Source organism: Podarcis bocagei (genome assembly GCF_964188305.1).
Source record: "Podarcis bocagei genome assembly, chromosome: 7".
Lineage (NCBI taxonomy): Eukaryota > Metazoa > Chordata > Lepidosauria > Squamata > Lacertidae > Podarcis > Podarcis bocagei.
In genome coordinates this window covers 3275691-3297357 of record NC_138132.1, presented here as the reverse complement: position 1 = coordinate 3297357, position 21667 = coordinate 3275691, and the positions used below count along the sequence as shown (strand labels likewise).

The following is a 21667-nucleotide window of genomic DNA, read 5'->3' as shown; positions in this document are numbered from 1 at the left end:
GTGTGCGTCTTATGGAGCGAATGCAGGCTGCGCAGCTATCACTGAAGCCAGAACAGCAAGAGGGATTGCTGCTTTCACTGTGCAGTGATCCCTCTTGCTGTTCTGGCTTCTGAGATACAGAATATTTTTTTCCTTGTTTTCCTCCTTCAAAAACTAGGTGTGTCTTGTGGTCTGGTGCATCTTATAGAGCGAAAAATACGGTAACTGGGGAGCTCCACAAAGGAGGAGTTTATGGCGGGCGGGGAAGGCACCCGAACAATTGCACTGGGTGTTGCAGGAGGGGTGTGTTGGGGAATCGATCGGCGAAGGTCACACCTGGCGATTGTTCCGTGCCTCTGTTTGCGCTCCGCTGTTTGCCGCTTTGAAAAGCGTTGCCAGTGATGTCAAGGCCCCACAGATGGGATGAGAGGAATGAGCGTTGCGGGATAAACAAACGTTTTGAATGGAGAGCCATGTCAATAGGAGTGAATCTTGAAATCCAATTTAGCAATTCAGAAAAGCAGGCTAGAGGAAGCGTCAGGTTTGTGTGTGTGTGTGTGTGGAAAGATATAAAACGCCGGAGATGAGAGCTTTGTCGAATTGTAAATGATGTGGAGTAGAAGGACTTTTCCTCTCTCCCTCTTTGATAATGGTAGACCTCAGGGTCACGCGGCAGAGCTGAAGCAACGGCGGAGTTCAGGACAGGCATAAAGAAGAATTTCTCCACCCGACGCGTAATTAAGTTACGGGATTCCATTATGACAAGATGTGTTGATGGCCTCTGGCTCCCATGGCTTTAGAAAAGGATTACGCAGATTCTTGGGAAAAAGAAATAGAGAGCTGCTAAATGGATGTCTGGGATGAAAGTGCAGGAACGCCGCTCCCGCCCCTTCTCTGCCTTTCTCCCTGCTTCGCATGCAGAACGCTCCAGGGTGCGGCTGGGACAGAAGATGGCTGGGATTGGTGAAGGTAAAGGGACCCCTGACCATTAGGTCCAGTCGTGACCGACTCTGGGGTTGCAGCGCTCATCTCACTTTACTGGCACAGCGAGCCAATGTTTGTCTGCAAACAGTTTTTCCGCGTCATGTGGCCAGCATGACTAAGCCATCTCGCTTTACTGGCCGAGGGAGCCGGTGTACAGCTTCCGGTTCATGTGGCCAGCAGGACTAAGCCGCTTCTGGCAAACCAGAGCAGCACACGGAAACACCGTTTACCTTCCCGCCGAAGTGGTACCTATTTATCTACTTGCACTTTGACGTGCTTTCAAACTGCTAGGTGGACAGGATCAGGGACCGAGCAACGGGAGCTCACCCCGTCGTGGGGATTCAAACCGCTGACCTTCTGATCGGCAAGTCCTAGGCTCTGTGGTTTAACCCACAGCGCCAGCTGCCTTCAGATATCTGCCACGTGGAAGGTGGAGTAAGAAACGAGATTCCGACTACAGCGGTACCTTGGTTCTCAAACTCAAGCCGTTCCGAAACCAAAACATTCCAAAACCAAGCCACACTTTCCCATAGAAAGTAATGCAAAACGGATTAATCTGTTCCAGACTTTTAAAAACAACCCCTAAAACAGCAATTTAACATGAATTTTGCTATCTAACAAGACCATTGATCCATAAAATGAAAGCAATAAAACAGGGTTCCACACAATCACAAAAAAAGAGCTGCGACAACAAAACCGCAAAATTAATAGCAGAAACAGACAGAGCCCCGTGTAACACTCAAAACAGAAGCTTGGCACTCAAAAAGGAGCATGTTCGGCTTCCGAAAGAAGTTTGCAAACTGGAACACTTACTTCCGGGTTTGCAGTGTTTGGGTTCCAAGTTGTTTGAGTGCCAAGGCGTTTAAGAACCAAGGTGCCACTGTAAATATCAGGGATAACTTTCCCTATCACATGAATGGGAAGTTGCCTGCTCTTGATGGGGTTACACACTCCCTCTGAAAGAGCAGGTGCTTAGCTTGGGGGTCCTTCTGGACCGGGGTCCCCAAACTAAGGCCCACAAGCCAGATAAGGACTTGTTTATTCGGCCCTCGGTGACCCCTGCCGCCCGCTCTTACGGGCACTGCATGGCTGCCCACTTCTGACCCAGATGTGCACTGGAAATAGCTTGTGCGTATGCGCAAGCAATATTTGTGCATGCACAGGCATTTCCGGTGCACATCCGGGTCGGAGGAGGCCCGTGCACATGCGCACAAGCTATTTCCTGTGCTCCTCCGACCCGGAAGTGCGCCGAAAATAGCGTGTGCGCACGCGTATGGGCACGCGCTCCCCTACCATCCGGCCCGCCGCGCAATCGGCGCTGGAGACACCGGCAGGAGGCGCGATAGGTTTGCTGACCCCTTTCCTGGACCCTTTGCTGTCGCCTGAGGCTCAGATGGCCTCAGTGGCCTTGCGTCAGCTTTGGCTGGAGTCTCAGGTACGCCCTTATCTGGACAGGGATAGTTTAACTTCTGTTGTCCATGCTCTGGTTAGATTACTGCAATGCGTTATACATGGGGCAGCCCCTGAAGACAGTTCGGAAACTTCAGCTGGTGCAGAATTCAGCGGCCAGGTTGCTCACCGGGTCAAGATGGTCTGAGCATATCGCACCGATCCTGACCTGACCGCAGTGGCTGCCGATTAGTTTCCGGGCCCAATTCAAAGTGCTGTTTTCGAAACCGATTCTGTATTTTGTGTTTTTATCTTGTATTTTTATGCTACTGCGAAGGCCCCTGAGATCTGTGGGTGAAGGCTGGAATACAAATAATAATAAACAGAAACAAATAATAAATGAAAATGACCCTTTGAATCCCTTTCAACTCTATGAACCATCTCGACTCTTCTCTCTTTTAAAACGTTTTTTGGTAAAGTTTTGAAGTTTCATTTTGTAACGTGTATAAAACAGAGAGAAGGGTTATAACAACAGATGGAAATTTTGAAAATGAAAAACAAAGCTGTCAAACAGGGATGTAGGATGATTACAGTTGCTCATGAGTTAAAATAACAAAGGAGAAGTGGGGAATATTTTTGCCAGGCTGTGAGGAGGGTTGGCTCGGAAATCAGGGCCTCACTGTATATTCCATTGTATAAAAAGTGCATGCATTTTCTAGTCCCTGCTGAAACCTCAAATTATCCCTTATAGCTAAATTCCAGAGTGAGTGATAACAAGCACCCGGTGTAAGATTTGGGGCTATTTTCCACTGAGAGGCTCCCAGTTTTTGGCCTGACTGTGATTAGCTGTGCTGCTTGCTTTGCAGTGGGTTGAATCGATGGCCTTTGGGTCCCTTTCAGCTGTGCAATTCTATGATTAGTTGTGAAGGACCAACCACATCTGCTATTGGGTCCCCGGAACACAGATTCACACAAAGCGGCAAAACGTCCTTGCAGGTTATTAACAGGATTTTATTTGAAGTGCATATATGCAGAACAAAGGTACAGGGCGATAAGTTCGCAACCTGCACACCCAGTCAGGGTGCGTCCCCTTTTTATAGATTTGCAGAATACAATACCACCTGATTTCTTGTGAACCACCTGATTTCCGAAAGTTATGGCAACTTCCTATGTCCTTACATGGGCTTGCCCCCCCTCCTTCCTGCACCAGCCTCTGCACGCCATGAACCTCGACACATGTTCACATGTAAAACATGTGATTTATACTAATAGCAATAAGATGGGGCTTTGTCTCCTGCGTTACCCTCCTCCCTTTCAACTCGCCTCCTTGTCTTCAGTCTCCCCCCGTCTGGGGCCAGAATAACACCCATTCAACCTTGCTCTTATCTTTTACCCGCCTAAGCCAGACATGCCAAAGAGAGGCCCATTTTACTGTAACATTTAAGCAAGAGGAAAAACCCTGTCCCTCTGGCTGGTGTAGAAACCTCCCCCCTTTGGGATAATATAGAACAATTTGGAGGTTTTTAAGCAGAGCTTGGATGGATACAATTCTTCAGCTTTGATTCCCACATTGCAAAGGGGTCCGACTAGATGACGTTTGGGGTCCCTTCCAACCGTACGATTCTACAAATCATTGGAGGTTGTTAAGCAGAGGTTGGATGCCATCTATAAGGGAACCTATAGCTGTGATTCATTGCAGGATGTTGGAATAGATGATTCTTGGGGGAACCTTCCACCCCTAAAACTCTGGAATACTGAAGGAGCCTCTCCACCCCCTTCGTTCAGCCCAGAAACTGAGGTCCAGATCCAAGGGCCTTCTGGTGGTTCCCTCCCTGCGAGAAGTGAGGTTGCAGGGAACCAGGCAGAGGGCCTTCTCGGTGGTGGTACCCGCCCTGTGGAACGCCCTTCCATCAGTTGCCAAGGAAATAAACAACTATCTGACTTTTAGAAGACATCTGAAGGCAGCCCTGTTTAGGGAAGTTTTTATAACACTGGTATATTGAAAGACCCACTGGTCTTGAAAGACCTACACTGGCTCTCAGTCCGTTTCCGAGCACAATTCAAAGTGTTGGTGCTGACCTTGAAAGCCCTAAACGGCCTCAAAGGCCCAGTATACCCAAAGGAGCGTCTCCACCCCCATTGTTCAGCCCAGACGCTGAGGTCCAGCTCCAAGGGCCTTCTGGCAGTTCCCTCCCTGCGAGAAGCCAAGTTACAGGGAACCAGGCAGAGGGCCTTCTCTGTAGTGGCACCCACTCTGTGGAACGCCCTCCCACCAGATGTCAAAGAGAACAACAACTACCAGGCTTTTAGAACTCATCTGAAGGCAGCCCTGTTTAGGGAAGCTTTTAATGTTTAATAGATTATTCTATTTTAGTTTTCTGTTGGAAGTCGCCCAGAGTGGCTGGGGAAACCCAGCCAGATGGGCGGGGTATAAATAATAATAAATTATTATTGTTATTATTTAATGTCTGATGTTTTATCGTTTTTAATATTCTGTTGGGAGCTGCCCAGAGTGGCTGGGGAAACACAGCCAAATGGGCAGGGTATAAATAATAATAAATTATTATTATTATTATTATTATTATTATTATTATTATTATTATTATTAATTATGCGACCCAGCTGAGCTCCCTTCCTTCTAAAGTCCTGTGAGCTGCCATGGTGACGACTCCTTTTAACTTCTCCCCTCTCCCACCCCTCTGTTTTCTCCGCAGTTCCTCCCTCTGACGGCAGCACCATGGAGCGGCTCCTGCTCTGCGTCCTGGTGGTGCTCAGCACCAGCCTGGCCCGTGCCCAGGTGTGCCCCAAGCGCTGCATGTGCCAGAACCTCTCTCCCTCCCTGGCCATCCTCTGCACCCGGACCGGCCTCCTCTTTGTGCCCACCGTCATCGACCGGCGGACGGTGGAGCTGCGCCTGACGGACAACTTCATCACCGTCGTCCGCCGCAAGGACTTCTCCAACATGACCAGCTTGGTCCACCTCACCCTCTCCCGCAACACCATCAGCCAGATCCTGCCCTACGCCTTCGCTGACCTCCGCAGCCTCCGTGCGCTACACCTGGACAACAACCGCCTGCTGTTGATCGGTGCCGAGCAGCTGAAGGGCTTGCCCAACCTGCGCCACCTCATCCTCAGCAACAACCAGCTCCAAGACATCTCCCCCGGAGCCTTCGACGACTTCGCCGGCACCCTGGAAGACCTGGACCTCTCCTACAACAACCTGGTGCAAGTCCCTTGGGACACCATCCGCCGGCTCAACAACGTCAACTCCCTCAACTTGGACCACAACTTGATCGACTACGTCCCCGAGGGGGTCTTCACAAACCTTCTCAAGCTGGCCCGCTTGGACATGACGTCCAACAAGCTCAAGAAGATCCCCCCGGACCCTCTTTTCCTCCGCATCCCCGTCTACGCCAAATCCAAGGGGTCTCCTCTGTCCTCACTGGTCCTCAGCTTCGGCGGCAACCCCCTGCACTGCAACTGCGAGCTGCTGTGGCTGCGGAGGCTCACCCGCGAGGACGACTTGGAGACCTGCGCCTCTCCACCGGACCTGCTGGGGAAATACTTCTGGACCATCCCGGAGGAGGAGTTCATCTGCGAGCCGCCGGTCATTACCCGCTACACTGGCCGGCTGGTGGTGACGGAAGGCGAGGAGGCCGTTCTCCGGTGCCGTGGCGTGGGTGACCCCGAGCCTTCCATCCACTGGGTCTCGCCGGAAGGCAAAGTGGTGGCCAACACCTCCCGGACGACGTCCTACGAGAACGGCACGCTCGAGGTGCTCATCGCCACCGTCCAGGACACCGGGGCTTTCACCTGCATCGCCTCCAACGCCGCCGGCGAGGCCACCACATCCATCGAACTGGTGGTCAACCCTTTGCCACACCTCGCCAACGGCACAGCCCCCAAGCTCCCCGAGGCGGCAGGGCCCTCGGATATCTTGACTCCGGCTAAGGGCGCCCTCCCCGCCGGTGCCAACGAAACGGGGGCCTCTCAGGACAAGGGGGTGGCGGCCTCGGAGGTGTCGGCCTCCTCGGTGCTGATCCGCTGGTACCCCCAGTGGCACGTGCCCGGTATTCGGATGTACCAGATCCAATACAACAGCTCCTCGGACGATACCTTAGTGTACAGGTGAGCATCGCGGGGCCTCCGAAAGCGGCCGTTCTTGTTGAGAGTCAGGCAAAATCTCTGGCAGTTAAATGAGGAGAGGCAGCATACAAGTGAGAGGATTACATTAGGAGAGGATATATATATATATATATATATATATATATATATATATATATATGTGTGTGTGTGTGTGTGTGTGTGTGTGTGTGTGTGCGCGCGCGTGTGCTTTTACCGAAAGATTTTCATGGATAGCAAAGGTACCTATATACAGTGGTGCCTTGCAAGACGAAATTAATTCGTTCCACGAGTCTTTTCGTCTTGCGATGTTTTTCGTCTTGTGAAGCACGGTCCGTCGCAACTGTGCCTCTTCAAGCGGCTTTAAGAAAAAAAGTGAACAAACTCGCAAGACGTTTTCGTCTTGCGATGCAAGCCCATAGGGGAAATCATCTAGCGAAGCAACGCAAAAACCGAAAAACCCTTTCGTCTAGCGAGTTTTTCGTCTTGCGAGGCGTTCGTCTTGCGGGGCAACACTGTAGCATCTCTGTTTTTCATTCATAGAGTCGCATTTGATGTGAAACGCTGTTCACATAGTCGAAATAATAATACAGTGGTACCCCGCAAGACGAATGCCTCGCAAGACGGAAAACCCGCAAGACGAAAGGGTTTTCTGTTTTGGAGGCGCTTCGCAAGACGAATTTCCCTATGGGCTTGCATCGCAAGACGAAAGCCCATAGGGAAATGCTGGCGGTCGGGAGCAAAGACTTTTGCCCCCCGCCGGCCTTCAGAAGAGGACCTCTTCTGAAGGCCGGCGGGGGGCAAAAGTCTTTGCTCCCCCCCCCCGCCTGCCTTCCCCCCGCCTGCCCCAGTGATCTTAAAATGCTGGCGGGCGGGAGCGAAGCGCTGCCGACCCCCAGCATTTTAAAACGCTGTTCCGAAGCGGGGGGCGGGAACAGCTGCCCCATCCGCCCCACTTCGGAACGCTGCTCCGAAGGGGGGCGGGGGGGCGGGAACAGCTGCCCCATCCGCCCCACTTCGGAACGCTGTTCCGAAGGGGGGAGGGGGGCGGGAACAGCTGCCTCATCCGCCCCACTTCGGAACGCTGTTCCGAAGGGGGGAGGGGGGGCGGGAACAGCTGCCCCATCCGCCCCACTTCGGAACGCTGTTCCGAAGGGGGGAGGGGGGCGGGAACAGCTGCCCCATCCGCCCCACTTCGGAAAGCTGTTCCGAAGTGGGGAGGGGGGGCGGGGACACCTGGCCCAGCCGCCCCACTTCGGAAAGCTGTTCCGAAGTGGGGCGGGGGGGCGGGGACACCTGCCCCAGCCGCCCCACTTCGGAAAGCTGTTCCGAAGTGGGGCGGGGGGCGGGAACACCTTCTGAAGGCGGGCAGGGGGCGAAAGTCTTTGTCCCCCCTGCCTGCCTTCCCAGGGGCTTTTAAATCGCCCCGGACAGCGGAGAAGTCCTCCGCTGTCCCAGGGTTTTTTAAAATGCCGCCCGCCAGCATTTTAAGATCGCCCCGGACAGCGGAGAAGTCCTCCGCTGTCCCAGGGTTTTTTAAAATGCTGGGGGTGGGAAGAAAAGCCCTTGTCCCCCCCCGCCCGCCTTCAGAAGAGGTTGGGGGACAGACTGTCCTCGGACTTGGTCTGAAGGCGGTTTCCCTAGGAACGCATTAATTGATTTTCAATGCATTCCTATGGGAAACCGTGCATCGCAAGACGAAAAAACCGCAAGACGAAGAGACTTGCGGAACGAATTAATTTCGTCTTGCGAGGCACCACTGTAATAATAAATTGTCTAGTAACACCTTAGAGCCCGACTACCTGACTAAGGGACGCGGGTGGCACTGTAGGTTAAACCACAGAGCCTAGGACTTGCCGATCAGAAGGTCGGTGGTTCGAACCGCCGCGAAAATTGTCTTGGCTTCTTTGCTCTTTGGGGCTGGAGTGGGGGGAACCCGGGCTTCCCCCGGCAGCCCCAGCGGCTTTGGGAGAAGCGGCTTTTTTTTCTTGATTTCCCCCTCTAAAAACTAGGTGTGCCTTATGGTCCGGTGCGCCTTATGGAGCGAAAAATACGGTACGTTTTTGGGCTGTGACCCTTGCACATCTTCCAGTCCCGAGATTGTGGGGAGGTACAAAGTTATTTTGGCACCTGTTTCCACCGCATCATTTCCCCCTTGCACTGGTGAAAGGTCTCAGAGACAAGGGTCACAGATAGGACATGGCAGACTACTGAGACTGCAAAAGGTTAAACAGAGGGCAAGATGTTCAGACAGCTGTGGCCTTATCTGTGAGGGGGAGTGTGCTCCACACCCCAAGGTCACACATGCAGACAGCTGAGGCTGCCCGCGGGTGGAAGTGTGCCCCGCAACCCAGCGATCATTCCTACACTGCGTCCTGTGGCAGTGAGTTCCATGGTTTAACTCTGCACTGCATGAACAGGTTGCTTCTTTTACCTGTCCCAAATCTTATTCGAGGTGACACTTTTTGCAACATAGAGGAAAGCCCTTGCCCCTTCTTGCCATCAGCAGAAGGTCAGTTTTTTCTGCTTAGAGGCACAGAAGCCGTTGCTGGCGAAAAAACTGTCACGCAGTCAGAACCTGCGGGTGCCCCACGCTGGCTGAGTTTCCCCGAAACACGGCTTTCCCCTTTCCGCCATGCGCGATTTCACCTTGGCTCCGCTGACCGCGGCAGCCTGCGAATGAGAGCAGCGAGTACCCGTCATGCTTTGGGTGCCCAGCTCCTGCCTTTTGAAGTCGGCCTCAGATAAAGTTGCTGTTTTACCTTCTGAAATCCTCCCCTCTGGAGGCTGAAGGAGAATAATTCATAAGCTGCCGGAGCAGGGGAACCACGCTGCGATCAGTGGAAATCCGGTAGCGGGGGAGCTCCGGGGTCCTTTTCATCTCAAAGACATCTCCGTGTTTGTGATGGTTTATCCTTGCCGGAGGGAAAGGGCAGGTTGTGCGGTCAGCGAGCTGGATTTTTGGCTTCGGTCAGCACTGAAAGGATCCAGCAAATGCCAAGAACTGTGGACAGGGCTATGCTGTGGAACACTTCTGAATGGCAGTTTCTGGAAACCCCGGGAGAGGAGAGTGTTCCTGTGGTCGTATCCTGCTTCCCTTTGGGGCATCAATTTGGCCCCTGTGAGAACAGCCAGTGGCCTGATACAGCAGCCAGGCTTTTTAAAATTTCCTTACGGCACCTGCAGGTCTAGAGGCAATCTATCTTGATCCCCGGGTTCTTTGGGGTATTTGGTCACTGAAATAATCATATAGAATTATAGAATCATAGAACTGCAGAGTTGGATGTGTGGGATGTGAAACACAAGAGCAGTCAAGTACAACCTTCCTAAAGGGAACATGTTTACACATGGGGAGGAATGTTTGTCCAGCCAGCAGGTAAACCTCCTGTTTCCTTCTGGGCTGGGACAGACTTCCTCTGCATGTGGTGGGCGTGGCCTCACCTGTGCAGGTAACAAAAGCATAGGACTGGCCACCATCTCTCTCTCTATGACTATTTTCGTCGAAGAAGCAACATTTGCTTAGCCAAAGATGGTGTCTTGGCTTCCAGCCCAGAGAAGACAAAGGGACTGTCTCCTTATGAGATAGTTTCCAGGTGTACAGTGGTACCTCGGGATGCGAATGGGATCTGCTCCGGAGCCCCGTTCGCATCCTGAAGCAACTGTGCTTCCGCGCATGCGCGTGACATCATTTTGACCATCTGCGAATGCGCGAGCAGCAAAACCCGGAAGTAACGTGCTCCGTTACTTCCGGGTTGCTGTGGAGCGCAACCTGAAAATACTTATCCTGAAGCGTATTTATCCCTCATCCTGTATTCCACCGGGAGCCAGTGCAGCTGGTAAAGCACTGGGTGAATATGCTCCCATGGCAGAGACCCCGTGAGGAGTCTCGCCGCGGCATTCTGCACCCACTGGAGTTTGTGGGTCAGTCTCAAAGGCAGCCCCACACAGAGCGAATTACAGTAATCAAGCCTGGAGGTGACCGTCACATGGATCACAGTGGCCAGATCAGGGTAAGAAAGGTAAGAGCCAGCACACAGCAAAAGGCATCAAGAGGAAATGTAAGCTTTCAGAATATTTAGAATTAACCAAATTGACAGATATAATAAGACAAACGCCAAAAAGTGAAGTGAAAAAGGAATGGGAGTGCCGAAATGAATACATTAAAAGCCAAGGTTCGAGGACAGAAATCTGGCTGAGTCTGGAATAACCTTGTGAAGTGAAAGGATAAGAAAGAGGGAGTTATATCTAGATGCTAGGAAAACAGGAAAACAGGAGGACACAATGAGAGGTAAAGGAGGTGCTGTGGGAATGGTGGAAGTCAATGTTTGTTTTTCTTTCTAGTGTTTATATTACTAACTTGTAAGATTTGGATTTGTGGGGTTTTTTTGCATGCTTGTTTTCATGTTTTGTGTATTGTTACTTTCCGTTATTTTTTGTGGTTATGTGGAAAATACTAATAAAATTTATTATTAAAAAAGCAAAAAGCAAAAAACAACAACAAGAAGAGATGGGATCAAGAGAGAAAGATGGCTCTGTGACTAGCCCCTTTATGGGGTCTTCCAGGGTCACCCCCATCTACCTGGTCACATAATAATAATAATAATAATAATAATAATAATAATAATAATAATAATAATTTATTTATATCCTGCCCTCCCCAACCGAAGCCGGGCTCAGAGCGGCGAACAACAGTAAAATGATACAACATTCTAAAATCGTTCCATTATAAAATCAGTTCAAATCAGATTAATGGCAACCATTGGGCTAGAGTTCTGTGAGGATTGCCAAAAGAGGGGGTCAGACTGTGCCTTGGCCAAAGGCCTGGTGGAACAGCTCCATCTTGCAGGCCCTGCGGAAAGATGTCAAGTCCCGCAGGGCCCTGGTCTCTTGTGACAGAGCTTTCCACCAGATCGGAGCCACAGCTGAAAAAGCCCTGGCTCTGGCCGAGGCCAGCCTAACCTCCCTGTGGCCTGGGACTTCCAAGATGTTTTTGTTTGAAGACCGTAGGTTTCTCTGTGGGGCATACCAGCAGAGGCGGTCCCGTAGGTACGAGGGCCCTAGGCCGTATAGGGCTTTAAAGGTTAAAACCAGCACCTTGAACTTGATCCTGTACTCCACCGGGAGCCAGTGCAGCTGGTATAGCACCGGGTGAGTGTGATCCCGCAGCAAGGACCCTGTAAGGAGTCTCGCCACGGCATTCTGCACCTGCTGGAGTTTCTGGGTCAGTCTCAAGGGCAGCCCCACGTAGAGCGAGTTACATGCAGAGGAAGGATGCTCCCAACCAGGTGTGGCTGCAGCAACATTCCCCTGCATGTCCACCCTGGGCAAACAGGAAATGTTGTATTTGACTGCTTCGGTGGTATTACATCCCACACATGCAGGGATTGAACCTGCAACCTTGGCGTTATCAGCACCACGCTCTAACCAACTCTGCCACTGGAAAAGGACGTTGGACTAGACGGGGCCTTGGCCTGAGCTAGCAATCAGACTCTTCTTAGGTCCTTATGGAGCCTCCAGGCGTTGAGGCAGTCTATCTGGATCTCCGGGTTCTTAGGGGTATTTGGCCACTGTGAGAGCAGGATGCTGGACAAAATTGGCCTGATCCAGCATACAGGCTCTTGTTGTTGTTTGGTCATTTAGTCGTGTCTGACTCTCCGTGGCCCCATGGACCAGAGCACACCAGGCCCTCCTGTCTTCCACTGCCTCCCACAGTTTGGTCAGACTCATGTTGGTAGCTTTGAGAACACTGTCCCACCATCTCGTCCTCTGTCGTCCCCTTCTCCTTGGGCCCTCCATCTTCCCCAACATCAGGGTCTTTTCCAGGGAGTCTTCTCTTCTCCTCAGGTGGCCAAAGTCTTGGAGCCTCAGCTTCACAATCTGTCCTTCCAGTGAGCACTCAGGGCTGATTTCCTTCAGAATGGAGAGGTTTGATCTTCTTGCAGTCCATGGGACTCTCAAGAGTCTCCTCCAGCACCAGAATTCAAAAGCCTCCATTCTTCGGTGATCAGCCTTCTTTATGGTCCAGCTCTCACTTCCATACATCACTACTGGGAAAACCAGAGCTTTCACTATACGGACCATACAGGCTGTACCCATGTTCTTATGCTGGTGGCCAAGATTTGATGGGCAAACACAGCAATTCAGTTTCTGAAGGATCTCTGTCCCTTAAATAAAGAAAACATGAAGCTTCTGGTCCTTAGGTTTGCAGAAGCAGGCTTTGAATCTCGGAAGCCCTGAGGAGGAGCTGTTTATGTAAGCTTCGTGGTTGGGGGTCAGGAGACTGCAGTTCTCCTTCTCCCAGCGCTTCAGAGGCAGAATGAATTATGCAAAGAAGCCGAGAAGAAAAGGAGAGATAATTCATGCAAAGGCAATCAGGGCCTTGATTTTCCTGATTTTAATGCAGGTCACCGTATCAAGCTTCATCACGGTGCTGGATTTAGGCACGGAATTTGATCGCGGCTTCTGGAAAATTGCTGAACAACACGTGCACAATCACACACAGGGCACCGGTCTCAGTGGCAGAGAATCTGTCTTGCAAGCAGGAAGGTTCCAAGTTTAATTCCTGCTGGAATCTCCAGGTAATGATGGCAGAGGCTCTGTGATGGCCTGGGATTCGGACTCGGAGGCTGAACCTGAGGAATCCCAGCCTGCACAGGAGTCCCTGCCTCCAGAACCACTTGAGTCGGGGCTGGGGCTTCAGCCTGAAGGGTCCTCACCTGTGCTAGGTCCTCAGGTGAGTCTGCTCTGGCTCCTGAGGTGATGGAGGACCCATTGCCTGCAGGTGCTCCACTCTCAGCCCCGTCAGGGGAAGCTGAGGTCACCTCTGGGTCCGGTAACCCTCCAGCCTCTCCTGAGCTGCAGAGGCTCAGGGCAGAGAGGCGGAGGGAACTGAGTTCCCGCAGGAGGAGTGCTCGCCTCCAGGCCAGGAGAGGCGAGTCACCAGAGGATCGGGGCCGCCCTGTGCCTCGCGGCAGATAAAAGCCGGCCAGCCCCAGTCCCAAGTTGCGGGAGCAACATTGTTGGTAGCCAGTTCCTGCCTGAACCCTGTCCTGCCGGATCTCCTGACCTCGCCCGACTCCCTCCCTTGGACCTAGCTTCAGCTTTGATGGACGGCCTCAATATTGCACCCTCGACCTCGGACTGGACTCAGACCACACCTCACAGAAAACCATGGGGCCAGCACAGGCTCCTTCCTGAAATCCTGGACAGCTTCTGCCAGCCCGTGTTGGCAGTATTGGGCTTTATGGACCCGTGTTCTGATTCAGCATGAAGGATCTCCCTAGCTTCCCACGTTGACTCACCCAAAGGCGCTTTCCTCCTGGCCAAGTTGTGGAGCCTGCTCCCCTTATTTCTGACAGCGTGCAAAAAGTCTTCAAGGTGACTTAGAGAGACAGCTGGGGGAAAACAATAGGACGCTAAACATTAGAAGAGGAATAAGCATAAATAAAACAGATGCCCCACAAAAAAAGCAGATTTCAGCAGCCGAGAGAGAGCAGAGCGTATCAGAGACAAGCAGCTGCTGTGATCGGTCCTGATAATAGCCCGGCTCTTAAATAAACTAATTGGAACAGGGTCTCCTTGCTCCTTCCGAGAGAAGGCGGCATTGATCGGGGCAGGCAGGGAGCACACGGTGGAGGCTTATTAAATTATGAAGGCAGCTCTGCAGGAACAGAGAAAACGTATAGTGGGAGCTTAAGATAAGATAAGAAGATAAGAAAAGGCCGTTGGATCACGCCAAGGAGCCATCCAGTGGCGTAATACATCTAAGAATCTAGGAATGTTGATAGACTGCCATTGGACGTGGAGGTTCCATAAGAACATAAGACGGCCCTGGGTACTGGGTCAGTCCAGCATCCTGTTCTCATGGGGGCCAAAATAAAAAAAAAATCCTTCCAGTAGCACCTTAAAGACCAACTAAGTTAGTTCCTGGTATGAGCTTTAGTGTGCTTGCACACTTCTTCAGATACACTGAAACAGAAGTTGCCAGATCCTTCTATATAGTGAGAAGGTGGGGAGGGGTATTACTCAGAAGGGTGGTGGGAATGGGAGATTGGCAGATAGCTGAGATGAGGGTTTAGAGCCTGCAATAAACCCAGATGCCAACTTTGCTGCCACATACACCCGGACAACACCATTACTGGCCCCAACAACATCACACATACCATCTTGGGACTATTTAATTGCTCATCGTCTAACATTGTGTATGCCATCAAATGCCAACAGTGTCCTTCAGCTCTCTATATTGGACAAACAGGCCAAACCTTACGCCAAAGAATAAACGGACATAAATCTGACATCAAGAATCACAAAACAGAGAAACCAGTAGGAGAACACTTCAATCTCCCAGGACATTCTATACAAGATCTCAAAGTAGCTGTTTTACTACAAAGGAATTTCAGAAATAGACTGGAAAGAGAAGCTGCTGAATTGCAACTCATTACCAAACTTTAAACCATGGAGAGACCTGGTCTGAACAGAGACATTGGATTCTTATCTCATTATACATGACTAAGCCATTTCTCACCTTCTCACCCCTTGCCTTTTCCTGTAAGACCTATTGCAGTCGTTAAGAGTCGTCAACAGGCTCATCTCAGCTATCTGCCAATCTCCCATTCCCACCACCCTTCTGAGTAATACCCCTCCCCACCTTCTCACTATATAGAAGGATCTGGCAACTTCTGTTTCAGTGTATCTGAAGAAGTGTGCATGCACACGAAAGCTCATACCAAGAACTAACTTAGTTGGTCTTTGAGGTGCTACTGGAAGGAATTTTTTTATTTTGACTATGGCAGACCAACACGGCTACCTATCTGTCACTGGAATCATGGGGGCCAAATACCCCAAACAACCTAGAATCAAGATAGACTGCCTCTGGACCTGGAGGTTCCATAAAAAGAGCCTTGGTACTTGATCAAGTCAATGGCCCATCCAGTGGGAAACGCTTATACCAGATTTGAGCACAAGAGCCCTCTCTGTAGGAAAGCTCAGGGATCCAGGAGAGGATCTATTGTCTGATTATAGCCTTTCCAACTTGTGTTAACAAGTTCACAATTTAGCAGAGTAACATTCCCCCTTTTAAACTGACAGCGGATGCGTTTGCTCAGGCTCGCTAAAGCCTCTATAATAACTGTTCTGGTATTTCTCCCTTATTCCCTCATAAAAGATAAGACACGGCACAGTCTTCTATATAAGTATAAAAAGAGTTTACTCACTCACATTCTGTTCACAGTCGGATCCCAGAAGGCAGACTTAGCTTAGAAAAATAACATATACCTGGAAGCTATCTCCTAAGGAGACAGTCCCTCTGTCCTCTCTGGGCTGGAGGCCAAGAGAGCATCTTTGGCTAAGCAGATGTTGCTTCTTCGATGCATGTAGTCAAAGAGAGAGAGATGGCTGCCCTGCCCTGTGCTTTTGTCCTTACCTGCACAGGTGAGGCCACGCCCACCTCTAGTCCCATGCAGAGGAAGTCTGTCCCAGCCCAGAAGGAAACAGGAGGTTTACCTGCTGGCTGGACAAACATTCCTCCCCATGTGTAAACATGTTCCCTCTAGGAAGGTTGTACTTGACTGCTCTTGGGTTTTACATCCCACACTCTCCTCTTCGGTTTCCAGCAACATGGGTTCAGAAGCATAGCTGCCTCCTCTATGAACATGTCTAATTCTCTTCTAAAGCTATCCAGGTCGGTAACCATCACTGCCTCCTGTGGCAATGAGTTCTATAGTTCGTGCTCTGTGAAGATTTCCTTTGTACTACCTGTCCTGAATATTTCAGCATTCAGCTTCATTGCACCTCCTCTAGAGGAGAGAGGGAGAAAAACGCCTCTCTTTCTCTGCTCCAGCCATGATTTAATAAACTTCCATATTGTCGCCCCTTTCTCCTTTTATCTAAACTAATAAGTCCCAAATACTACAGCTGTTCTTCACAGAGGAATCGCTCCACTCCCTCCATCATTTTGGTCGCCCTTTTCTGAAACTTTCCCAACTCTAGAATATCCTTTCTGAGGGGAGGTGACCAGAATTATGTGCAAAGTTCTCCAAATGCAGTCACACCAGAGATTTGTATAATAATAATAATAATAATAATAATAATAATAATAATAATAATAATAATAATTTTTATTTATACCCTGCCCTTCTGGTTCAAAAACCGGGCTCAGAGCATCTAACAACAAATTTATTGTAAAAGCAGCATAAAATACAGTATAAAACCACGAATAACAATAAAATTCAAAGTTCAGAAATCAATTTAGGGGAAATCCATCTAATAAGCATTAGATAATCACCAGGGCTAGCTGGCTGAATTAGTCATTATGTTATTGGCAGTTTTATTTTCAATTTCTTTTCTAATGACCCCCAGCATGGAGTGATTTCAGGTAGCATTCCTGGAACTTCAGACGGCGGTGTTGGGATTGATCTACCCTGCGTTGAAATTATCGGTCCCCCGTCACCCTTAAAACCCGAAACTGGTTGCTTCTGATGTGTGTGAGGACGAAAACAACTTCTCCCCAGAGCGTCCCACCCCCTCTGTCTGTGTGAGTCACCTGTCTGGATGTGCCTCCTGACAGGAAGAGTGACTCAGTCAGAGACCCAACAGGTGGCTCATTCCGTCTCCTTTGAGAGTGATGGAGCGATTCCGTGACGCCGACAACTCAGTCGTTTCTCAGCTGGATATGCCTGGAATGGAAAAAAAAGAGCCCCTTTTCCTCCCTCGCCCGTGACACCAGAACTCCTGGATTTTACGCTGCAAGATTCAGGTCAGAGAAAAGGAAGGTTAACGTTTAGTTAACCTGCGGAACTCTCTGCCACAGGAGGCAGGGATGGCCAGCAAATATGGATGGCTTTAAAGAGAGCTGGGCAAATTCATGGAGGCAGAGGTGTCGTGTTGTCCCCAAGATTGTGTGGCTTTGTTATCAGCCGTGACTCCCGCTAATTGATTTACGAACCTCGATTAGCGTTTTTATGGCTGCCCGGCACGCTTCCGTCCCTGCTCCGTCACGGCTCAGCAGAGCTTCGCACAGCGGTGTAAAAACTGTCACCAGCCTGTTGCTTCCAGACAAACACACAGAGAGTCCAGTTTGTCTATGTACAGCATTTTATTCCGATATTCCCCCAGGGATTTCCTGGGCTCCTCTCCGCCATTACAGGCTACGTCTTTCCCCCACAGAGTACACAGTGGGACTGACAAACTCCTCCCAAAAACTCCTCCCAGCTTCTACAGCTGACGTCAGAATGGTGAGGCATCATGGGAACAACTTAACCAGTTAAGTTCCAACTCTCACACCCCCTCTTGCATCTCATTCTGACAAGACCCTCTGAGTTCAACACCTTCCCCTTTGCCTTGTGCCCCTTCCCGGCATCTTTCCCAGGCACCTGTTGAACCCCTTCAACATTCCCAGAATCACACTGTGCGACACTTTTCCACGCACCTGTGACCTGATACCCTACTGACCCACTTGGGCCAGCAGTTGTGTCTTCTCCGTCAGACGTTTCCCCCTCTGACTTGACAACCCTTCCGTGAGCTTTCTCCATTACCGGAGATGAAGCCTCACACCTGGACACTCCTTTCACAACCCTTGGAGATGCCCAAACCTGTCCTGAACCCTGACCCTGGACCTGGTCCCCATCACCGGGATCTGAACCCTGATTCTGGACCTTATCCCCATCACTGGGTTCAGCCACAGCCTCCCTTCTCCCTTGAGAAGACTTTGCACCCGTCACCTGGTGACGTATTTCCTTTTCCTTGAAATATTCCTCCAGAGCAGACCCAGTAAACCGTGACCCTCGGTCGCTCTTGAACCCTTGCACCCTGGTGGAGAAACTTCGTTCCACCTCCGCAACCCAATCCTGGATCAGTTGCGCCACCTCCCCCTGTGATTTGAGAGAGAAACTCCAGCCAACCTGGCTGTGGTTACCTGTCAGCGACAGCACATACCTGGCCTCACCCAGACTCTCAGACCTCTTGGGTCCTGACAGATCTGTGTGAACCAGCTCAAAACCTCCTTGGCTACCCTCCCAAACCCGGGAAAACCAAGCACCTTTGCACCTTTGCATGCCCTGCACCCTTGGGACCTCCCACATTTCCGGAGCTTGTACCCTTTTTTGTGCACCTGTGCAACTTTGGCACATGACTGGGAACCTTAGCACACTGCACCCGTGCTTTTCCAGCATTCCCACCACCCTCCATAGGTGACTCCAGAACAAAGACATTGTTCTTGCTCTTCGCCATGTTGACTCGTTGTCGCCCCCCTCTGAAAATGGAACAGGTGTCATTTTCAAAGCACATTTTTGAACCCCTGCTTCGTTAGAGCAGATACAGATAACTGACAACTATTCAGTCCCGGCACAACGCTGATCTCTAGCTCCTCCTGTGAAGGAGAGAAAAAACACGTTAGCCACACCACAGACTGCCTTTTTTTGTGTTCCGTCTGTGAATAAAACAATTGTTCCTGTTGAAAACAGCCCTGCAGTTCCGCAGCTTGCCTATCAGGTGCTGCCTGATAGCAGAAACCAAAACACCCAGCGTGTCATCGTGTCCTGGCTGGAGTTGTTTTTCACAGTTGCCATAGAAGCAACAAACGTCCCGCTGCCTCAGTCCTCGGCAGCGTCCGAAAACCGCAACATCCTGCGTTGCTCTGAAGACTGGACTTATCTCAGAGTTCCCAGACAACTCTGCAGGCCTTATCTCCCGCTGCAGCAGATGGCTGGCCTTGAAGCCTGTAGCAATGACGAACTCCAGTGGAAAAACACTGCTCCGGGGCTCCTCCCAGCTGGCCTCCTTCTCCTTCTTCCGGAAAAGCACTCCTTGCCAGCTCCGCCCCCTCTGAACCTCCACTTCATTCCAGCACGTACAGTGGAAAACTTTGAACGTGCCTTTGGAAACCTTCCGCCCCCCCCCCGACCTGCTCAGCAGCACTCCTTGTGGCTAAAGCATCAGGGACAGGGGCTCCAGCCATCTTTCGGCTTTTTGTATTCCTTCTCCAGGGCTCTGGCCTCCTACTGAAGCTTTACAGCAAACACAGCAGGACATTTCCAAGTGCCAATAGTCCCTTTGCCCCCCCCCCTCTGGGGCCCACAGCCTTTCCCAGCTGTGCACCGGCTCTCACATAGGTGATCAGCGCCATCTTGTCTTTCTGTTCTGAAGCAGCCATCTCCCGGCCCTTGCTTTCCGCCTCCAGCCTCACAAACACCCTGGAGCGCTGAACGGCCTCTGGCTTCCTGGCACCCAGAACAGTAGACTTTAGATCAGCAGCCAGGTTGCCCAACTTCTTAAAGTGAGCCTCCCACAGTCCTCCAAGACCTGGCAGCCTGCCATCCTCTTCCGTTCTCCCAAGGGGCCCCAAGCTGTACTCACAAGATCACCAGCTCATCCAGCACCCGTCCGGAGAAACGATTCCCTGCTGCTCTCAGCTCCTCTGGCTTTTCTCGCAACACAGGCATTTCTCTGCGTTTTGCAGCCAGCTGCTTTCAAACTCCGCAGCTGCTCCTTTGCCTCTTAACACCAGGCAAAAAGTCCTTCCGCCTCCTGCCGGCCCCCTGCTCGACACCGCAGATCAAAGCTCCCGACAGTATCTTCCGTGACAGTTTTACAAGCGATGATTTATGGATCCATAACCTGTGACTTTGTTATCAGCCGTGACTCCCGCTAATTGATTTACGAACCTCGATTAGCGTTTTTATGGCTGCCCGGCACGCTTCCGTCCCTGCTCCGTCACGGCTCAGCAGAGCTTCGCACAGCGGTGTAAAAACTGTCACCAGCCTGTTGCTTCCAGACAAACACACAGAGAGTCCAGTTTGTCTATGTACAGCATTTTATTCCGATATTCCCCCAGGGATTTCCTGGGCTCCTCTCCGCCATTACAGGCTACGTCTTTCCCCCACAGAGTACACAGTGGGACTGACAAACTCCTCCCAAAAACTCCTCCCAGCTTCTACAGCTGACGTCAGAATGGTGAGGCATCATGGGAACAACTTAACCAGTTAAGTTCCAACTCTCACAGATTGGGGGGCCAGCGCATGTTAAACGGATCAGGACCGCGATACCTCGAGGACCGCCTCTTTACATATGAACCTACCCGGACCTTGAGATCATCTTCGATGAAGGTGCCATGGTCTGATCACTACGCTCTGAAAGCCAGGATTGACTTTCCACCCCCACCCTGCTTAGGTGGCGAGCCGATTTGGGCTCGCCCGCGGAGGCTGATGGACCCGGATAGATTCCGTCAAGCCTTGCGGGACCATGCTCCCCCTGGCGACTCATTGACTGAGCTTGTTGAGGGCTGGAATACCCAGCTCCTGGCAGCCATCGATGAGATCGCACCTAAGCGCCCTCTGCGACCCCGCAGAAACCGGGCTCCCTGGTTTACCGAGGAGCTACGGAAAATGAAGCGGGACCTCAGACGGCTAGAGCGAGTATGGCGGGGTGCCCGTGACGGAGCCTCAAGAACATCTTATAGGGTTTTTATGAAAACCTATGAGATGGCAGTGAAGGCTGCTAAGAAGTCTTACTTCTCGGCCTCCATTGCATCCGCTAGCTCTCGCCCGGCGCAATTATTTAGTATAATTCGGTCTTTAACGTCCCTTGAAGGACAGCCAAATTTAAATAACAATCTGACACACAGCTGTGAGGCATTTGCGAGCTTTTTTGCGGAGAAGGTCCTGTTGCTCCGCCATGACCTCCCTGCCAATTTGGATACAATAAAGGAACTGGAGGCCCCTCGACTGTCCTCGGGCCCAGTATTGGACCACTTTGACCGGATATCTCCAGCCGATGTGGACAGATTCCTCCAAGCTGGAAAGCCCACCACCTGTCCTCTGGACCCGTGCCCGTCATGGCTGATTAGAGCGTGTCCAGACGAGGTGCGGGGCCCCCTGGGGGATATCATCAATTTGTCCCTTGGCACCGGGATATTCCCAGGGGAACTGAAGGAGGCGGTGGTGCGTCCGCTCTTAAAGAAAACATCATTAGATCCCTCAGATCTATCCAATTACCGCCCGGTCTCGAATCTTCCATTCCTGGGTAAGGTGATTGAGAGAGCGGTTGCTGAACAGCTTGGTAGGTTTCTGGATGAAACATCTGCTCTGGACCCATTCCAGTCCGGCTTCCGCGCTGGTCATGGGACCGAGACGGCTCTGGTCGCCCTAACAGATGATCTCCGCAGACAGCTGGACCGAGGCGGGTCGGGGCTGCTGATTCT

The 21667-nt window shown here is 51.2% G+C and overlaps 1 protein-coding gene and 1 long non-coding RNA gene across 2 annotated transcripts in view; one reads left to right on the top strand and one right to left on the bottom strand.

The window, feature by feature from the left end:
* The window catches only part of LOC308590349 (leucine-rich repeat and fibronectin type III domain-containing protein 1-like protein), a 70434-nt gene that overhangs the window by 24223 nt on the left and 24544 nt on the right, over window positions 1-21667 (top strand). The window contains exon 2 of the mRNA XM_081200340.1: window positions 5067-6480. Within this exon, the coding sequence (XP_081056466.1) occupies window positions 5090-6480 (1391 nt within the window). The 5' untranslated portion in view covers window positions 5067-5089. The remainder of the gene's footprint in view (window positions 1-5066; window positions 6481-21667) is intronic.
* Window positions 17787-19879, bottom strand: LOC308590630. The gene is made up of 2 exons (XR_014009816.1): window positions 18470-19879; window positions 17787-18335 (listed from the first exon to the last, which is right to left on the bottom strand). It is a non-coding gene; the product is annotated as an uncharacterized lncRNA (long non-coding RNA).